The sequence below is a fragment of the Podarcis filfolensis genome, assembly GCF_964270895.1.
Source record: "Podarcis filfolensis genome assembly, chromosome: 5".
NCBI classification, from domain to species: Eukaryota; Metazoa; Chordata; class Lepidosauria; order Squamata; family Lacertidae; genus Podarcis; species Podarcis filfolensis.
In genome coordinates this window covers 81,622,084-81,643,380 of record NC_139608.1, presented here as the reverse complement: position 1 = coordinate 81,643,380, position 21,297 = coordinate 81,622,084, and the positions used below count along the sequence as shown (strand labels likewise).

Below are 21,297 nucleotides of genomic sequence, written 5' to 3'. Positions count from 1 at the left end.
TTAAAAGAGTTTTCCCATTTGTTCCCAACTAGGCTGTACATTCTACATCATGAAAGAAGTTAGTTTGGTTTCTATGAAGCTGTCAAATGAATTGTTTCCTATTAGGAGGTCCATTGTCACTGCTGAGCTGCCCACTGTGGGCAGGAGGAAGAAACCTCTGTATTGGAGATACAGTATCCACAAGATAAGAATGTTTGATACGTAGTTAGTAAGCTTTTAAGAAAGAGATGTATTTTGTAGGATAAGGGGAAAAAAAATATTCACAAGTTCAGTTCCACACTTACAGCTCTTGCATACCTTGCAAAACAAACTGGAAATTCAGTTGTTCAAATTTTCAACCAATGCAGAGGTAACAGTAGTCATTTGTCACACTCAAGATGCTGCTCCTCCTCCTCTTTCTTCATCCTCTTCCTCTTCCGCCTCCTCCTCGTCTCCTCCTCCTCCTCTTTTTCTGTCTCAAGCATTTTAGATATTTGCTAGCCAAGATCTTCTTTGGCAGGATATCTGCAAGGAACTGGAAAGTATCATAGTTCTCTGCTGTATGGGACAAGTCACTGAAGGTTAATGATGTTTTGTTCTTTCCCTGGCCGTGATTGTAGGAATGCACAGCTAAATACTGGACAAACGGCTCCGTGGTCTTCACCGTGAGGAAAATGGCGTCCGGGTTGATGTTGGAGACCTCAGGCAAGCTCTTCATGGTCACCCGGATGCGAGACAACAGCAGCAACACCAGCTGGTTTTCCTTGCCACCGCCGATTCCATTCACCATCTTCCCGGACCATCTCCCTCCCACAACCGCGTGGCTGTTCTGTAGCATTCTGCAGATTTGTTCCATTAAACTGTGGGAGGAGAAGGAGGAAGACACATGCATTCAGCAGCACATTCTGGCTGAGGAAATAAGTATAGATTTCCCCATTTAACTCCATATTCCCTTTTGAAATTTGAACACACAACCCCCCCCCCAATTTATTGGATCTTTAGCGCAAGATATTTGTCGAGTTCAAGTCAGGGTGGATAGGAATACCATTACTGATTCTATATTATTTAATTACCACTTTGAAGAAAAAATCAATGCCATCATAAAATCTCAACAATTTGACCTGACTGCTCTGTAAGTGGAAAACTTACTGACCTACTTAAGTACAGAAAGGTTTTCCTAAATACGGTAGTATTCTACTAGATTTCCAAAAGGAGGGAGGGTACCCTGCCCTAAACATGGACAAAAATCTACTAACTAGAATCCAGAACTCTCCATTCATGCAGTAATTCCCAAAAAAGAAATGATATAAATATATATATTACCCCTACTGGAGCCAGTCTTGGGGTATTTGGGTGTCCAGGGTATTTTGACACCTTCCTTTTGATATGCTATGGTGATGGAAGAACCTGCTTTAAAATACAAAAGGAAAAGCAGTCAGGCTTAATAAGAAAGAGGGGGGAAAGTCCTTTAGGCCCTGAATTTCACAAGATATCTGCAAGATTTCTACTGTAAGCAATATAAAGTGATCCTCTGGAACAAGCTTTATTATTTCAGAGACAAATCTAACTGCATCCTCTGGTAGTTAAATGGAGATATATCGGTCACATGGGGGACATCTTTTTTTAAAGAATAAAAAACCAAAAGGAATGTATGGGTAAGGAGTGGGGCACCATTGTCCCCTCCCTGCTATCCTTCTCCCGAATGCTTTCCTCCTCTGCTGAGCTCAGATAGTGGAACCGTGCGCAACTGGGTGGGAGAAAAGCATTAGAAGAAAGGGTTCTACACTCCTTACTCCAGCCTTTTTGTTCTTAAAAACGGGACCCTTCCCATCCCATCCAATCCAAAATGCCACTTACCAAGTCTTATCATATACGGTCGCGAACCACTTCCCGGTGTGCATTTTTGTACCTGTGGGGAAAGTTCAGAATCACACACTCTTTCAACCCAAAGTCATTATTCTGGTATCCGGTATGGCAGGGATGACCGACATCTAGATTCACAGAGGGGTTCCAGATGTTGATTGGCCTAGACATTGAGTTTTCTTTCAACACTGGTGATGGGACAGTGTCTTCCACCACACCTGAGGTCAGCCACCTAACTAAAGAGGCACAAGGCAGGTTTCATGGCACACACAGCTCTGTCCTCCAAGAGAGCAGAATGGCCAAATACCTTCTTAGGACCTCTGCTGCTAGAAGCAGCCACTTCACTTTCCTGAACGATAGGTCTGGCCCCGGGCACTAACTAGCAGCAAGGGCTTTCCAGTTATTCAGCGCATGTGCTCAGGCTTGCCAGTGCATCCCAACGTATACAAATTCCTATCTACAGGCAAATCAGTAAGACGTAATATCAAAATGGAGGATAGCTTCTGCTTACAGTTTGATGCATCCCACCCTACAAGTGGAACTGTGAGTTAATCTATCATAATTTGATTACAAATTGGAAGTTCAGCCAAGGGCTCAAATATAAAGTGCCTTGGATCTTGACTACAGGTTGCTGATGGGCCACTCCTGCATTATGGGGTTCTGCTTCTTAGTAAAGACAACTACCACGTGTGGAACTGCCCCACAAACGTTCCACTTCATTTCAACTTCCAATTCCCGGGATCTTAAGCATACACCTGGGAAAACCAGTTCACCTTTTTCTTTTGCTCTTTGCCTTGATGCAGAAAAGGTACGCCACACAAATAAATCTCTTTGGAAAGTATGTGCCAGGACCCACTCTTCATGTTCTCATATCTACCTAATGAGGGGGATTAGGAATAGGCACAGGGGTTAATTTAGGTCCTGTGTGAGTGTCTGGAGGCGGCTAACAGATTGAGGTTGAATCATGACAAGACAGAAGTTCTGTTTTGGGGGGACAGGAGGCGGGCAGGTGTGGAGGACTCCCTGGTCCTGAATGGGGTAACTGTGCCCCTGAAGGACCAGGTGCGAAGCCTGGGAGTCATTTTGGACTCACAGCTGTCCATGGAGGCGCAGGTTAATTCTGTGTCCAGGGCAGCTGTTTACCAGCTCCATCTCGTACGCAGGCTGAGACCCTATCTGCCCGCGGACTGTCTCGCCAGAGTGGTGCATGCTGTAGTTATCTCTCACTTGGATTACTGCAATGTGCTCTGCGTGGCACTAGCTTTGAAGGTGACCAGGAAACTACAACTAATCCAGAATGTGGCAGCTAGACTGGTGACTGGGAGCAGCTGCCGAGACCACATAACACCGGTCTTGAAAGATCTACATTGGCTCCCAGTACGTTTTCGAGCACAATTCAAAGTGTTGGTGCTGATCTTTAAAGCCCTAAACGGCCTTGGTCTCCACCCCCATCCTTCTGCCCGGACACTGAGGTCCAGCGCCGAGGGGCTTCTGGCGGTTCCCTCACTACGAGAAGCAAAGCTACAGGGAACCAGGCAGAGGGCCTTCTTGGTGGTGGCACCCACCATGTGGAACACCCTCCCACCAGATGTCAAAGAGAAGAACTACCAGACCTTTAGAAGACATCTGAAGGCAGCCCTGTTTAGGGAAGCTTTGAATGTTGAACAGACCACTGTATTTTAATCTTTTGTTGGAAGCCGCCCAGAATAGCTGGGAAAACCCAGCCAGATGGGCATGGTATAATTATTATTATTATTATTATTATTATTATTATTATTATTATGTCTCAAGGCAGGAGCAGACTTGGGCCTTGGCCTTTTAATTTTGGGCTCTTCCATGCTTTTAAAACCAAAGTCATTTGGGCAAATGTCCCAAGACCTGATTGGGAGACAGGTAGTCCATCTTAGGAGGAGTCAGACACCTCTTGAAAGTGTCCAGATCAAAGACGGTCTTCCGTTGTTTTGGCTTTTTGTACACAGAGAATTTTTCTGTTTCTGCAGCAGCAATGTTGACCATTATCTTGGGCCAAGTGCCACTGCTGTGCTATGCACAGATGCAAGTAAGCCCATGTTTTAAAATGAAAGGTGCATCTTTTACTTCCTTTTACCTCCCATCCCCTTCAACACTCACCTTCATCAGTGAAATGGTTTCCCTTTTGGAGGGCTGAGAGAAATATAAGAAGGCTCCTACGCCCATCCTAGGAGTCCGAGGCCTCTGGACTTCTGTAGTAGACTTCTGTTGTTAAGGAAAGAGGAAAAAATAAAGGGGATTGTGGTCAGAGAGAAATCTTATAAAGCAAGCGCTTATGCCGAATAGCTAATATTAACCACCGATAACCCTAGAGAAAGCACCCCAAAAGCAAAGGAATTAATAAATGAATTTGGACACATGGCCGGATTTAAAATAAAGTATAAGAAAACCAACTTGTTGGTTACAAATATGGGAATTAATGAATAAAATGAATTACAGGAAATTACAGGGCTGGACATTTTTTTTAAAGTCAAGTACTTAGACATATGGCTAATGGCAAAATGGATTAATCTATTTCAAGATAATTATATGAAAACTTGGAACGAAGTAAATAGAAACTTAGAAAGTTGGAGCAGGCTCCATCTCTCCTTCTGGGGTAGAATATCAATAGTGAAAATGAATGTCCTGCCGAGAATGGTCTTTTTGTTTCAGACCATTCCGGTCCAAGGGGGAATGAATTGTTTTAAAAGCTGACAGAGAGACATTGCAAGATTTATTTGGAATGGGAAGAAGCCCAGAATAAAACACAAAGTGCTTATAGACCGGAAGGAGAGAGGAGATTTTGCCTTACCGGACCTTCAACTATGTCATGAGGCAGCAGGGCTGACCTGGATCCGCGAATGGATGATACTAAAAGATACAGACTTGCTGGACATGGAGGGGTTTGATAACCGCTACAGTTGGCACACCTACCTAGCCTATGATAAGGTGAAAGTCCACAAAGGGTTTCTAAACCATATAATAAGAAAATCTTTATATAAAATATGGAGTAAATATAGAGAACTACTGGAACCCAAAACCCCCCAGTGGATTTCACCTATAGATGCTTTAGCTGTGAAGAAGAAAAATACGAAGGGAAACTGGGCAATGTACAAGATGTTATTAGAAGAGAAAAACAACAAATTGAAATTAAAGAATTTTGAAGAAATTCATTTTCATTTGACTGATTGACTTCAATACTTCCAAATTAATGAAAGATTAGGCATGGATGAACAAAAAGGGTTTGCTCAAGAAACATCAAAGTTAGAAGAGAATTTCATTCAGCCCAAAGGGAAATATTTACCAAAGATGTATAACCTCCTCTTCGACTGGGAAGTCAAGGAGGAGGAGGTGAAATCGGTTATGGTACATTGGGCTCAGGATGTTGGGCACAGTATATGAATGAGTGAATGAATGAATGGGAAAGGCTGTGGAGGGTAGACATTAGGTTCACCGCATGTTGCAGTCTTCGAGAAAATATGATGAAGATGTTAAACAGGTGGCACCTAACCCCGCCAAATTGGTCACGATGTACAATAATAGTTCAGATGTTTGTTGGAGATGTAAAACCAGGGTAGGTACCTTTATGCACATGTGGTGGGAATGTAAGAGGATAAGAAAATTTTGGGACACTATATATAATGAACTTAAAAAGATCTTCAAATTCTCATTAAAAAAAAACACCTGAAGCCTTTGTTAGGTATTATGTCCATGGAAATTAAAAAATAATAATCTCAGACCCCTGTTTATGTACGTAACCACAGCGGCTAGGATCTTAATAGCAAAGAATTGGAAAGGCGACAATATCCTCACCAAAATGGACTGGCAAGCGAAAATGATAGAGTATCTACAACTCGCAAAAATGACTGGGACAATAAGAGGAAATTCAAATCAGAAATTTAGTGAAGACTGGATAATGTTTAAAGAATACCTTAGAAATTATTGTGATAATGCAAATCCCCTGACAGACTTAGACGGAAACTTGAAACGTAGAAAAAGTATATAACAAAATTTTTCGATAAATAATGGGAAAATAAAACAATAATGAAATGCATGTCAATTAACAAAATGTAAAAAGTTCAATGAGGTGAATCGGAAGTTAAAAGGGGTGTTATGCTAAGTTAATGTCTAGGGTGTGCTTATGTTGATGTATGTATATATATTGTATGTACTGTTTAAGTTTATATGTTAATTGTTGTATAATAAAGGTTATTTTTAATATTAAAAAAGAAAGTGGACTTCTGTTGTTTTGGCTTCACATTCAGTCAGTGATTTATTATCTAGTGCAATGCCATTTATCTGCAACGAAAGTATGGCATGTCAAGCATGCAAAAGCTAGGAGTGGGTCAACACCTCGGCTGGCCGACATTCAATAAAGAGAAATGCCAGGCTGCCTCAAGGCGATACCATCATGTGGTATTCACTATGCTCAACTCCTCCAAACTGCAAATTAGGTATCAGACACGGGTTTCCTACCGGGTATCTGGATGACCACTATAAGAACAGGATACTGGGCCAGGTTGGCCCTTCTGGCTGTTCAATGTTCTTAGACTTGGAAGATTTATGTTCCTACGCCCTCTAAAGAGTATTACTCCATCCCTTCTCTTGTTACATCTTTGCGTACGAGCAAACCATGATTTTCAGGGAGCCAATATTATCTGTGTCAGAGAATCATCAGAAAAGAAACTCTGAAAATTTGACAAATGGGGTTTAACCGTCAAGTTTAAAAAGTCTTGATTTTAGACTGCCCCTCAGATTTATTTCTGCAGAGCCTTGCATATATCTTGAAACATACAGTATGTCTCTTAAAGGTAGAAGGACCCCTGACCATTAGGTCCAGTCGTGACTGACTCTGGGGTTGCGGCACTCATCTCGCTTTACTGGCCGAGGGAGCCATGTGGCCAGCATGACTAAGCTGCTTCTGGCGAACAAGAGCAGCGCACGGAAACACCGTTTACCTTCCCGCCGGAGTGGTACCTATTTATCTACTTGCACTTTGACGTACTTTTGAACCGCTAGGTGGTTGGCAGGAGCTGGGACCGAGCAAGCTTGACCCAGGAGGCGACATACCTATTGCCAAACACAAACAAGCACGGAGTTAGAAGGGTTAGACAAGAGCATTTTCAAAAAACCAATCCATCTGTTTGCCAGAAAAGGTGGGAATGTGAAAAAGCTATTCCAAAGGAAATGAATGATAAATTTCCCAGGGCCATGCATGGCTGCAGTGAAGACAGACTTGTGGTCAAGTGCACACCTTTGGGGTGCTATCCACAATGCTTCCACAAACAACTGGTTTTGTTGATTTGTTACCCCCTAAAATCAGTTATCTAAACACAACATATTGAGAACTGCAGTCAAGTTTCTAGGCTAGTTGCCACCAAAGTAGGCTCATTCATTTAACTGGGATGTGTCTTATCAACATAGTGTTGCGTCCAATGTACTATACACACAAAGTCTATGAACTTTGGGCATAAAAAAGGAGATATAGATATGGTGGCTGGGGACAAAGAGGGCAGTGTCCTCCAAATTGGCAACCTCCAAGGACAAACTGTTGGCAGTTGCAGCGCCTGCTGTAGGTATAGAGATGAATGGGGGAGAGACATGTTTTGTTGCAGCTGCGGCAGATGAAGATGTCTGATTGTGCTGATTCAGGTGTACCACTGTGTTTTTCTCCTCCCCTCAGTGGTCATTTCTCCTCGTCATTGCTAGGAATACACAATTTGACTGCCTGTCTCCAGGCACTTCGGTCATCTGCAAGAGATTCCCCCACAGTGGGATTGATGTTGCTAGCCTTTGTGTCACATTTGCAGACATCTTTGTAACACAGAGATGGTCTGCCAATTGGCCGGGGGACTGAATCCAGCTCCCCATAGAGCACATCCTTGGGAATCCTGCCATCTCCCATTCTGTGGACATGGCAAAGCCAGCATAGACATCACTGAGACAGTAGTGCAAACATGCTGGGAATACGGACTTAGGAAACAAAGAAGGTTGGCATTCTGTCCTGCCATGTGATACCCAAAGTCCTCCAGACACATATTTGGAAGGAGTTGAGGCATCTCTCCTGATGGTTGCCCACGACTCAAGTCCATAAAGCAGCATGCTCAACTCCTTAAAATTACATGCCATTACTATTTTGTGCATGTTCCAACTATACATGACTGTGCATGCATGAATGGCTTCTCGAGTCTCACTATTATTCAACCCCTTGAATGGAATTCCTCGCAACAGCACAAATACAACAGGTGTTGTCTCAAGCGTACCCAATGCAACTCATCAAGGGCTTGAAATAAGGACCACCATTTTTCGGAAGACATATTTGCGTGTGACGAATTGTATGTAAGGCCCGCTTCCGCTGGAAAAATGCAGCCGACTTGTAACCTGAGCTTCTGTGACCGTAATCTGTGCCACTGTGATTACAGTTCATGTGCATTTGTGGTGTCTGCCTCAACCTTTTATCCCTATGGAGAGGTGCCTGCAGTTACAACACATGGCTAGCAAGGGAAGTGCAAGGCCATATGGGCTGGTGGGCATCAGAGAACCTTGGAAAGAGTTGCAGGGGTTCTTGCTTCTAAAGAAAGGTATCTCCCTGTGTGACCTTGGCTCCTAAATGCAAAACAAGTGTCCTTATTCCTGCCATTTCTATCAGAATGTCAGAACAATGCGATTAAAAAACTAGTTATGCAAGGGCCAGGGGTGAGGCGCACAACAGTGGGGGAAGATATATGCATAAAAAAGTAAAAGAATCGCTTTTCGCATCTCATTGGCATCTCAAAAAGGACATGTTGCAAGAGAGTAAAACTTAGAAAAAGGCAGAGTACAGCAGGCCAACGCTCTTTGTGAACCACTGAGCAGCAGGGCGTAGTTCAACTGCTACCAAGTTTGTCCAAAGCCTCTTGCTATTGGTGCTTGGGATATCAGGTCCAGGAAACTCCCATTATCAACACATTCAAAGCATGCGCGAATGTGCACCCAGGTGCCGCTTTCGGACCTGGGAGAGGGAGGAAGAGGGGAGGAATGGGACGCTGCGTAATGGGGTGGGCTTCTAGAGTGACCTTGACCTAGCTGAAATCCACATATCATGTGAACTCAGTGCCATTAAAATTGGTTCACAAGGGACATGGTTCTTTTACTCGATGGGCATCCCAGCCCTACTCAGACACGAGTCTTGGGTCTCCTAACACTAGCCCAGTGTTTCCTCAAACTTGGGTCTTCAACTGTTGTTGGACTACAATTCCCATCATCCCTAGCTGGCAGGACCAGTGGCACCCCAAGTTTGAGAAATGCGGATCTAGTCATTTGAAACTGTCACCTCCAGGCAACCTGCCCACCCACGATATTATTAATTCTATAACAGCACCTACAGCTATTAGCACTGGTCTTAACACTGTATCAGAGGTACACGGAGCCCACCAACAGGTGGTTGCCTACAAAAAGGGCTTGTCCTTTGGAATGGTTCTGGACTAATTGGTTTTGCAGTTCTTGGTTTTTTTATGTTTATGTGATTTTTATTTATCTGACCTCTTTCATTCCCCAACCATTCGATTTCCTTAGATCGCAAGCCTGTTTGGGACAGAACTATTACAAATTTATGGGGTGGGGTGGGGAAAACTGCTGCAAGTTGTCTTGAGTCCATAGGACAGAATAAATTAAATTAATATGTGACAGGTCATTTGCACACCATGCCAGCTTCTCCTAAGTGACATAATACCAAAAAAGGGGAGAAAGAAATGAGTCAGGAACAGGAAAGCAGGTACCAACCTCTTTCATCTGTTATGGGATGAAGAAGTGAAAGAGTCTTTGAAGAATGCTCTGGAAAGGGGAGGAGCCAAATGGCTGTTGGTTCCAACAGTAACCATGTAGAACAGTCATGGAAGGCTCCGTTAGCAAGGGGCCAGTGCTTGCTGCTTTCTTTTAAAAACATTTGAGCTTTAACAACTAGCTTTCCATTTTACTCAAGCGCAATCTGTCACTGGCTGTGAGGTTGGGAAACTGATGCAAGAATGCCTTCAAGGGAAACCTTTGGCAAACTATCGGGGGGGGGGGGGAGACACAAAAATCCCACCGTTGGGATGCAGCCAATGAGGAGCTGATTGTAATTGTATGTGAATTGTGCCTCTATCCCATATTGGGAAAGATGGTGGCAAACAAATGTCCCCATCACACAGGCAGCCAACTACTCCAGGTAGCTCAGGGATCACTTTTTGATAACTGGCAGCTTATTCAGTGTGGCAGGATTACAGCAACCTGTATTTTCATTAAAAAATAATAATGCTACACTTTGATTTGCTGAATTTGTGTTAAGTCTCTAGTCGGATTTTTTGTTGTTGTTTTTTGCTGTTGATATTGTGGAACTGGCTGTATTGAAGAAGAAAGCTATGCTGTCCTTGTTCTTTTTTAACCTTGAATGTGGAAACAGACAAGAAGGGGTAGAAAAACCCCCAGTAACTGCACTGAAAAAAGCAGGGTACTTTTAAACCTTGGGTAATGTCCCCAAGTAGCTTTGCTTACAATAAGTGCACCTTTAAAGCACACACTCATTTACTCCAATGCAATATAACCTAATTGGGATCACTCAATTGCCTGTGCCTTTCAAGTTAACTGCCTGGTGCTTTTTTATGATTGAAGGGCAGCCATCGGGTAGCATCATTTTTAAAACTTAACACTGCATCACTATTACATTTCATATTATCATGCACTTCAAGTGCCTTTCCATTAGATTGCTGCACTGCAGCAATTAGAGTTTAGAGTTTGGACTTGATAGCCCGCCTTTCACTCCCCTTAAGGAGTCTCAAAGCGGCCAACAATCTCCTTTCCCTTCCTCCCCCACAACAAACACTCTGAGTGAGCTGAGTGAGGCTGAGAGACTTCAAAGAAGTGTGACTAGCCCATGGTGTCTGTACATTGTGGGACTCAGGCTACAATCCTGAACACAATGAAGCTGCTTAAATCCTATCAGAGTGAATGGGATAGGAGTAACTCAACTATGATAGCCACCGACTGACCTAGTCCAGAGAAATTTACGTATATAGCAATCCTAGGCAAGTCTACTGAAAGCTAATTCTCAGTGTGTTCCATGCGCTTACTCCCTAATAAGTGTGGTTTAGGACTGCAGTCCTAGCTATGCTTCCGTCCCACTGAAATCAACAGCACAAGTTAGTTGTGAGCTGCCATTTCAGTGGGTCTCAGGAGTGAGAAGCTTGCTCTGGATCAGGGACAATATTTCCAAGACGAGTCCTAGGTTGGCTGTAGCCCAAGTATGGGGGTAACTGGAGAGACCTCAAAATATTCGGTCCACTAAAATCAGTGAGCACAATCCTGTAGGAAGCATTCCTGCCTAAGCACCAGCAGAAAAAAAACCCCAGCGGTGTGCTCCTCTGTAGCTCCCTGCTTCTTTCAACGGAGCTTGCATGGGAATAACTTCTCATAGGATTCTGCCCAAAATGTGTTTCCGGACAGCCGAAATCCCAAATGTCTTGAGTTAACTGAATGCAATGGGCAAGGATCCCATGGATTTCAGAGAGGGTGAGATACTCAAAATCCTGGCTCCATCGACATTTGTGTGTGGATTCAGACCTTCCCCACCCTCACACACCTGTTGCTCAGTCCTTTTACTTGACAGTTTTCAGCAGTCACCTTAAGGGGGGCAATGTGGCCAGGTCTCTTCCACAACAATACTTCTGGCAAGCTAAAATGTTTCTGCCTCTACAGTGCTTATGGGATTCTCCCTCCATGGCAGATGACAATTCCACATGGATTCTGCTTACAAAGAAGGCGGGAAAGAGCCATACAGAATGGCTCAATTTGAATTCTGACCTTACCAGGAGCAAGATTTTGATTAAGTGGGAAGAAACAGGGGTGAATGAGAAGGGGTGGGCAATGTGTGATTGTTTCAAGACTATTTGCCCATTTAAATGTCTTCTTTGTGTTCTGTTTGTATGTATTTCCAGTCTGCCATGACGTCTGGCAAGTATTGCAAATGGCAAATCCCGAAATCCCCCTTTCCTCACCAAAACACATTCACTGTCATTAGATCTAACATGAATGGGCAGTAAAACTCTTGAATTGGATTATACATATTTTGAGTTACCATTTGTACTTTTGGGGCCACCTCATCTCTTTAGTTAGCTGGTTTTTCCACTGCTTTGTTACCACCTACGGCTGAACCAAACAAAATGTGATTTGGACATAGCAAAATCGACAGTACTTGCTGCTAGAAAGGCAAACCCATCCGAGTGCAAGAGAGACCTGGCAGCAATAATAGAGCAACTTGGCTAGCAAGTTTATTCTTGCCAAGGTGCATCTCCTTCTCAGCCTGTTTGTGTGAGGTGAGGAGGAGTAGCTGAAGCCATCATTCAACAAGGAAAAGAGGAACCACCACCACTGTTCTGAAGACTCCCTGTCCACTTCAGACAAAAGAAGTCTCAAGCTTTGAACCTCAGCTCACCCATGACCACTACTGAACTGCTGGTCCAACACAGTTTTATCCAAAATCTGAGGTTATTGCCTTTTGAGGATTTCTTTAACTTTTCATGCCACAGCAACAACAACGAAGGGCCCTCTGCTCTCCTAGTACCAAAGCAGCTGGAGAAAGGTAGCAGTAAATTAGAAAGGACCAAAAGAAGCAGTTTACTTGGGACTAAGGCTGCAGTTCCCAAGGACTGAGCTGCATGTGACATTCAAAAGCACTTGCTCTCCTAAGCAGATGCCCTCAAGAATGAAGCCTCCGAACTCACTGGGACCCATTTCCCTGTCAACACGCAAAGGCTCCAGATACACGGCTGCAATCGGAACACACAGTTTATTTGTAAGTTTCCCTGAAATGAGTTGCCAACCATGAACGGGACATTCTGCAGGTGTCCAACCCTCGCCTTCCCCCCACTCCTCGGCCATTCGCAGCTCCCAGAGGAAGGCACCGGCTAGACACGCGAGTGGGCCCGCTGCGCCCGACCTCAGCTTCCTGACCCGCCCCAGGCAACGTGTGAAGCGGCCCTCAAGCGCGAGAACCCGGGCAAGAAGAGAAACTGTTACCTTCTCCTTGCCCCCACAGTGGCAGCAGACGGTGCCCAGGTACTTGAGGGTCCTCCAGAGCAGGAGAAGAAAAAGGGCACCATGGACGAGGCCAGGAAGGCCCACCACATGCGCTGCCCGCGGGCGCAGGGGACCTCCATGGTCCTGGGGATGATGGCCGCGTTGATTGCCGAGGAGGAGTCCGAGGAGTATCTCCTGGAGCCGCCTCCGCCATTGGCCATGGCTAAGAGCTCCCGCTGCTGCTCCGGCCAGCGCCCTCGGCCAAGCCCAGGCCCAGCCATAGCGCTGCTCTTGGGCGGGGAGGCGCGCAAGCCGAGCCTCAGCGCACGTCCAGGCAGGCGGCCGCCGCTCCAGTCAGAGGCTGCCCCTTCCCCCTCACGACGCCCGCCACCAAGGGGAGAAGGCGGGCGGGATTCCTCCCTCGGTCGCCTCACGATTTGCGCGCCAAGGCGGAGAGCGACCCCTCGTCGGTCTCTCCGGCAAGTCCAGCCCCTTCCTCTCTCCTCGGCTTCGGCTCCCCTCCCGGCTGGCTCCTGCCTGGTCTCGGGGCTCTCCAGGCTCCCCCTCGCCTCCTCCCAAGCGGCCCTGCGCGCTTCTCCGAGGCTGCCTCGAACAGATGGAGGCGAGCGAGCGAGTGAGCGAGAAAGCCACGCGCTTGACAGGGAGCGGCGGGAGGAGCCGAAGGGCGGGGGGGGGGCACGTGACCTGCCGCCTCAACAAGTCCTTCTGGCGTCACAGAGAGAGAGAGAGAGCGCAGCGCCTTAGGCTTGGAGGCGGCGGCGCGATCCTGGCACTTGCTGAATGGAGTGACGCGCTGACTCTCCCTCTCTTCTCCCGCTCGCTTATACGGTTGGAGTCCCAATCCAGCGATGTTTTCCCAGCCGCTCTCTTTTTCTCAGCAGGTCTCAGTGACTTGCACGCCTAATGGTCGGGCCGGGGAAGAAGGACCCCAAATGGCAAGAAGGAAAGGCGGCAGAGCAGAGATCGGCCTCCCTCCCCCCCCCCGGCTCGCCTCTTTTGCATGCCATTCTCTCTCTGTGTGTTTTCCTTCGTGCTCCATCGGAGGAGCAACGAGGCATAGGGAGCAGCCCCAGAGGGACACGATCCCCGCCGATTCAAGGCTGCTCTTGAAACCCAGCGCTTGCGTTGTTGTTCTTGATCACGGCCCAGATCTGAAAGCAATCTTTAGCTGAGGTCAGGGAAGGAGGCCGTGGGGTCTGGGGAAATGAACGAGAGCAGCGAGCCGGATCTTGGGCCAGGGCGGAGTTGCACAAACAGGTGCTTCGCGATGCCAGAAGGGAGGCGTGTTTTGTTTTGTGCGGGCTTTTGTAGAATGGTGGCTTTATGCAGGCGCTATCAACATAGGACGAAGAGGAGGGCATGTCTGTCAGTGCACAGCCGGACTCGGAGGGGTTTATTGCTGGAGGGAAACAGTAACGTGCTTTGCAGTAACAAGCATAGGAATAGACGCTTGCACAGGATTTTGTGAAGCCTGCCTCCCCGTGGCTGAAAGTGGGGATGTCCCCGCAAGTGGGTTTTGGTGGTCCTGGCCAGGAAGTAAGAATGGAAGGCTCACAGTAAGGCAGGACTCTTTGTAGCTTCGCAGGCAGCGCCTTCTAGGAAGCGATGAAGACTAGCAGTGCCAATTCCTTTGGTCTTGTAGATGTGCAATAGCCTTTCTTGCATTGAATGGAGGGCTGGAGCTAACCTTTTCCCCTCCCAGTTGTTACAGATAATCATCCATTTTCATCTTTATGTGCCCCAAACTGTGGAGAAATGAATAAATCCATCTAATGTATCAGAGAGCTTCCAGCTACATCAGTTTTAGCTAAACAATTATGCAACTCGCTCCAGTATCCACCATGGTTCTGTCATTTTGTCAAGTCAAAATGTACAATTACAAAAACCACCTCATTCCTTGAGATAACTACATGCCCCATATAATAGCAGAAAATGTTTCACTTAGCCGTTATGTAGAATTTATGGCCATTCTTCAGTGAGCTCACCAAACTAAAATCATGCAGATTATTAATGAGGAAGAGGATGGATACAGCTAGTCAAATATATCAGTAGCTGAAGGAATGTTAGCTTACTTCATAAGACGTACATTCATAAGACATTCTTTCTCTCCCAAGACATCTGAAATCAGGTCCAATGAAGCCTTTGCATGGTCCAAAATTTATATCCCCCACCCCATGGCTTTGCCATTTTAAGACTTCTCTTAACTTGGGGGAATTGTTTTCTTTTTCAGCCTTACACACATTAGCTTGTGAAAAGCTTATAAAGCACTCCCATTTCCAAACTGGGCGTTGGAAGGTCATGGGTTAGGACTCCAAATCTGCAGGGCTGAGGTAGTAGAATTTTTACCTTTTGTCTAATGCCTCTTACACGGGAAAGAAAAAGGACCATCTACCACGCCCAATTTCCGTCAGGCAGATGTTTACCACTGATACTCAAAATGTATTATTTTGTTAAATGGGAAGGGCACAAAGAGTAGTATGCCAAGCTAGCATCTTTTAAATTCAATGGTATCAAAACTGAAGCAAGCTTTGCTCTGAATTTTCTTTTGGAGTCATTATGCTTCACGGGTAATTGCAACTCTATCAACAAAATGCAATTTGGAATCTCACTGTAAAATAACCATTACAAATGTCTGTGAATTTGTTTTAATTCTGTAACCTTTTGCTTGGTGTTCATAGTATGGTTGATAGTAGTATATTGAACAACAGAGTCAGACAGGGAATTATGCAACACTCCCATACAAGTCAAGTTATAGAAATTGACCTTTATTTAACACAACTTTTTTGTTTTCATACAAAGTGACTTTTTTTTTAGTTCAGAAAATCCATGTTGCAACAGTACCGGTCTGTTTCAATCGTACCGTTGAAGTCCAACTCTGGCCTCCCTTTTTAAAAAAAATATATGTTGTCCCTCAACTTATTAACAGTATTTTAACTAAGAATTTATCAATAGCCTTTCTACATTTTTCCCTCTCTCTCTCTCTCTCTCCTGTATTTTGAATTATAAAATAGTATCTGCAAAACAGAGGTTTAAATTTCCAACCAAATTCTGTCTTTGAACAACTGTGCAAGAAGAATCCCTTTTTTTTTAATTAATGCAAAAAGAAAGCAAAAACTAAAAAAAAACGGAAGGGGAAAAATCAGAAGAAAGAAAACCTATGTACATAATGAAATGTTAGGAGCAGTCATCACAAATATAGTCCTACTTAAATGATACTTGAACAATAAAGTTACATTACCTACAAAACATGACATGCAATTCTTTACGAAGGAAAAAAAAGATAAACACACGGTTGGGAAATGAAGTCAGAAGTGCAAAAAGAAACGTAGAATGGAATTTGGTACAGTGAGAAGATACATATTGTAACAAAAAACAAATAAACAAAACAGACACACACTACATTTATTGACAGTGGGAAAACTAACAAGTTACAGGACCACACTAGAGGTTGTCAGATCCCTATAATAGAGACTGCAATTCTAATTAAATAAAAATCCCTATGGCTATTACACACCAAAAGAACAAAGCTTGAGCAATGTAAGCTTTCAATTACATAGACTACCTAAATGTGATAAAATAAAGCAGTCTCTAGGCACAGCTATTAACCCTTATGATTTACTGCTTAATGTAGGCCCAGCAACCCAAAATTATTCTGAATACACAATGAGCACAGTTTGATCAGATACACCATGACATTTAAATATTAACCCATGCATAAAAGAAGCCAATAACTTTTTTGAACAGACAAAGGAGTTTATGAGATACAAACAGTGGCCTCACCCATATATTGGAAGAGTGTTTCTCCCCCCTGGATTCACTCCCCAAATGGGTACCTATAAGAAAACCCATTCACAATCCACGCAACTGATTGTTCTTGAAGGTAGAACAGCTGTTATGGAAGGACAGAACCACACTTCATGAAAAAGTCATGCTCACTCAGCTGAGTAGGAACTCGACACTGTTTTGTTTGGTTTTCTTTGTATCAGATGCAGAGGAGAAATAAGCAGGGGGTAACTAGGGAAGGGGAAGCTGAACAGGTTGCTTGTTTTAAAAAAATTCAAGTAAACATGAACCACCAAATACTTGGGATGGGGGGGGGGGAGAGAGGTTTTTGTAAACGTATTCTAAAGGGTTTCTCTCTCTCACTTTGCAGCATCACAGTCTTATGAAAACGAAATTCTGCATTCATTCATTTGTATAGAAACAAATGTAGAAGAATTCTGCCAGCGAAAGGCCTACCACCTTCCACGGGTGCCTCACAGATGTTGTCCACGACGACTCCAAGTTGTACCAGCCATACAGGCAGCTAAGGGTGGACCAAACAACACCCACCGCAAGCAACTGTTTTATGTACGAATCTGTGGCAGAGTTTCAGTCACTTCGCTCCATATGTCTATAGAGGGCCGGCTGGAATCCACAGGACCTTGTTTTGTTCTTGATCAACTGTTGTCATGATCTGAGTGCAAACGATCGAAAGAGGGCCTCCCTGGACAATCCCTGTGAAAAGATGGATCACACACACACCAGTCAATCAGCATGCTTGTTTACCGGGGATTTGCACTAGCACCAATAAATCGAAAAACACTGAAGCAACTAAAAGGAAGGGGGATTAATACCCCCCTTCTTAGTGGTGATGATGTTTTTTTCCCACCCTTTCTCCTAAGAGCTCAAGGTGGTCATATGTAGGACACCCTCCCTTATCCTCACAACCACCTGCAGAGAACCAGGCATGTCAGTTGGGCTTTGTTTGGTTTCTCACCTGTTGTCACTTATCAGTTCAAAAAGTGGCCTGCCTCTTTGGCAACAGGAACAACAACCCTGCCTGTTTCCTTATAAGCATCTCCACCACCAGGTGTATGAACTAGACCTCAATGTGGCCTAGGAATCAGGATAATGAAGGGAGGTGCGTATACAGAGTGTGCTTCTCTATGCGTTCTCACTGTATGGACTTTGGGTGTTGATGGTGGAATTTGTAGGACCCAACTCTTGGCATCTTTAATGGCATTCAGGTGTGCTCAACTATGGTTCTCAAAGGATAGAGACAAAGAGTGAAGCAGAGACAATCCAATTATCTTGTTGTTGTTGTCATTTAGTCATGTCCGACTCTTTGTGACCCCATGGACCAGAGCACGCCAGGCACTCCTGTCTTCCACTGCCTCCCACAGTTTGGTCAAATTCATGCTGGTAGCTTCGACAACACTATTCAACCATCTCGTCCTCTGTCATCCCCTTCTCCTTGTGCCCTCCATCTTTCCCAACATCAGGGTCTTTTCCAGGGAGTCTTCTCTTCTCATGAGGTGGCCAAAGTATTGGAGCCTCAGCTTCACGATCTGTCCTTCCAGTGAGCACTCAGGGCTGATTTCCTTAAGAATGGATAGGTTTGATCTTCTGGCAGTCCATGGGACTCTCAAGATTCTCCTCAAACCCCATAACCAATTATCTTGCTGCACTCCAAAAAACCTGACTATTTAGCATGTCTCCATTGCACAAATCCCACTGATTCCCAAGGCTGAGAGGGAACATGTCATTGAGACTCCCTAGTAGGATGCCACAGTGGATCTGCATGCATAAATGAAGTTCCCGGTTTCTCCCTCAGTTTATCTCTAATTCTACCAGGAAATGAACCTTTCTGTACTTCTTGAGGGAAGGAGGGCAGCTAGTGCTTGGGGCTGAGAGAGTAGCCACCACCCCTAAAGCTTGGAGGAGGAGGGGAATTCCCCTCAAACCTCCAGAAGCATGTCAACAGACAGCAGTAAAGCAAGGGGGGGGGAACCATGGGAGTGATGGGCAAACAGAAAATGGAACCACCTCCAGAGAAAAAAATTAAAATCATACTTATTGGTTGATTTTGTCATCTGCAAAACTGTTTTGAGCTCTGGGAGGTGAAGTATTACTTTTGTGAGACCAACTGGCGCCCAGTATCTCTGGGTGTTCTTACGTCTCCTGAAAATTCTCATAAAATGGGACACCCAAGACGCCGAACTTGCTTATTTCCTCCTCCCAACCTCCCTCTCGAACCCTTTTTCTTTTGTGACCTGTTCTTTAAAGTTGTAAGCTTGAGGGCAGGGACTGCATTTTTTTTTTAAATAGTGATTTGTACTGTGCATATGAACCAACCACACAGTCCCAAGAAGTCATAGAAACCAGGATGCAGACCAACAGACAGAATGTCTTCATTCTTCACACACAAACTAAAATGCTACTAGCCATTCTCCACAGTGTCTTCCGCAATCTGCTTGCAGTCCTTACTTGCTAATACAGTTGTACCTTGGAAGTCGAACGGAATCCGTTTCAGAAGTCCACTCGACTTCCAAAACATTCAGAAACCAAAGTGCGGCCTCTGATTGGCTGCAGGAAACTCCTGCAGCCAATCGGAAGCCCCATCAGACATTCGGCTTCCAAAAATAGTTCGCAAACCGGAACAGTCACTTCCGGGTGTGCAGCGTTTGGGAGCCAAAATGTTCAGGAACTAAGCTGCTTGAAAACAAAGGTACGACTGTATTGGAAAAGGGCCTTGTGTTAAAATGTTGCACAGGCTGTCCCTTGGACATAGTCAAGTGCCTAAGTGACTGAGCAGGGGCTGGCAGGACCAGTTTGCAGCAGCAACCTATGTAGTTTGAAATAGCTATGGCACCATTCTCCCAACTGTAGCATCACTGCCACCTACCTGGATCGGACTGGGCAGCTGCAAGCTCTGCCCCCCACTCCTCCCAGAAGCTTCTGCCAGCTTTTAGTGCCCGACATTGCTGGGTTTCCTATCCCTTGAGCTGACCATTCGGGAAATCCTAGCACGTAACACAGACTTATTGATTGTTCCCTTTCTTTGAAGTAGAACATCTTTTAATGCTAAAAGGGATGATTTATAATTCTTCTGGTTATGGGGAACCATGTGCTATACTGTGACCTACACACATGTGACTGCTAAAGGCGGGGGGGGGGGAATGCTGTTGCAAAAAAATACACAGACACACATAAACACAACCAGCTACAGGAATCAGAAGCCAGCCTTCCACTTTGCTATTGTTTCCTTTGGCATACAAACCTGTGAAGTACTTGTTATATTCCTGTTCTATCTTCTGAGCAGTCTCAAACTGTTCTTTGGAATGTTTCTGCGTAACTTTGTCCCTCAGGAAGACGGGGTCTTTTTGCTCTCTAACACAGAAATGTAGAAAAAGCTCGTTAAACGCTTAATTTTTCAGGGGACACAAGGCAAACCATTAGGGAGCTAAACAGATTTGCAGCCCATTTTAATCAGCATAGATGGTGTGTGGAGATCGCCACCTGGTGCCCAGTATAGGAAGGCCGCTTGACACACAAACTGCAGCAACAGGAGCAGCTACCAGGGGTCAGCAAGCTTTTTCAGCAGGGAGCTAGTCCACTGTCCCTCATACATTGTGGGGGGCCAGACTATATATTTGGGGGGGGGGATGAATGAATTCCTATGCCCTACAAATAACCCAGAGATGCATTTTAAATAAAAGCACACATTCTACTCATGTAAAAACATGCTGATTCCCGGACCGTCCGTGGGCCGGATTTAGAAGGCGATTGGGCTGGATCCAACCCCCAGGTATTAGTTTGCCTTCCCATGAGCTAACCTTTGATCTGCTGCAACTGGCAAGGCAATCTGCCTTAATCAACAGGCACCTACACAAAGGCAGTGCTGTCAACTGTGACCAGAAAGCACCCTTAGGGCGCTGGATGGCTGTCCAAAACCTTTATATATAGGAAACATCATTTATAAATGTTGCTTAAAATCTTAAATTTCAGTTATCTTTTATGAACCATGATTGTAAGGAAGCAAGCATTGAAAATTGTTGTGCAAGGTGGATATATGGAGTGTGAGTGCAGCTGCCCCACAAAGCCCAGTGGTTGCCACTTGGCTCCCAAAGCTGGCTTGCCTCTGTCACTCCACCTGGGCCTGGATTCCTGTTTTCTTATCAGAGCCACTTTTCAAAGTTACTTCTTCTATACGGAGATCTCTTCCCTCTCTTCTCCCTCTCCTCCACTGGCAGTTTCATCTTGCCAAAACCTTGGGGTACTTGTTCAATTTTCACGTCTTCATTCTCTCTCCAATGCCTCCTGACTTTTGCACCTCTCCCTCCTTGCAAGGGTTTAAATAGAATGCTGGCAGGGAACATCTGACGGGCACCTTGCTGGCTACCCCTGGTTTAAACAGCTTCTGTGGAGCTGACCCGGCTTCTCCCTGTTCCCTTCCTAACTGCCTTACTTTTCTTTGCAAATCCCGGGGGCCTGTTCTTAATGCAATTATTGTACAGTACACCTTGGCCTCGAGGCATTTTAAAAGCATTAAAAATAGTAGCCACAAATGACCATATATGAATATAATCCAATGCAAATCTGTAGACCTCATATGGAAAAAATAATCCTTTA

The 21,297-nt window shown here is 44.9% G+C and overlaps 2 protein-coding genes across 20 annotated transcripts in view; both read right to left on the bottom strand.

Moving 5' to 3' along the window:
* The window catches only part of LOC310762965 (uncharacterized protein), a 33,247-nt gene extending 19,659 nt beyond the window's left edge, over nucleotides 1-13,588 (bottom strand). The window contains exons 1-6 of one of the 3 annotated variants that reach the window (XM_083614868.1): nucleotides 12,883-13,586; nucleotides 6,857-6,921; nucleotides 3,973-4,077; nucleotides 1,837-1,888; nucleotides 1,303-1,389; nucleotides 719-839 (exon numbers count right to left, since the gene is read on the bottom strand). In XM_083614868.1, coding sequence (XP_083470994.1) covers nucleotides 835-839; nucleotides 1,303-1,389; nucleotides 1,837-1,888; nucleotides 3,973-4,077; nucleotides 6,857-6,921; nucleotides 12,883-13,096 — 528 coding nt within the window. In that variant the 5' untranslated portion in view covers nucleotides 13,097-13,586 and the 3' untranslated portion in view covers nucleotides 719-834. Of the gene's footprint in view, nucleotides 1-718; nucleotides 840-1,302; nucleotides 1,390-1,836; nucleotides 1,889-3,972; nucleotides 4,078-6,856; nucleotides 6,922-12,882 lie in introns of those variants that run through there. The other 2 variants (XM_083614866.1, XM_083614867.1) reach the window with 2 other exon arrangements.
* Nucleotides 1-21,297, bottom strand: part of LOC310762898 (disks large homolog 5-like) — a 124,284-nt gene that overhangs the window by 5,382 nt on the left and 97,605 nt on the right. For 16 of the 17 annotated variants that reach the window (XM_083614541.1, XM_083614557.1, XM_083614553.1 and 13 more), the window contains 2 exons: nucleotides 19,946-20,055; nucleotides 15,648-17,400 (listed from right to left, as the gene is read on the bottom strand). In XM_083614541.1, coding sequence (XP_083470667.1) covers nucleotides 17,297-17,400; nucleotides 19,946-20,055 — 214 coding nt within the window. In that variant the 3' untranslated portion in view covers nucleotides 15,648-17,296. Of the gene's footprint in view, nucleotides 1-15,647; nucleotides 17,401-19,945; nucleotides 20,056-21,297 lie in introns of those variants that run through there. The other variant, XM_083614542.1, reaches the window with a different exon arrangement.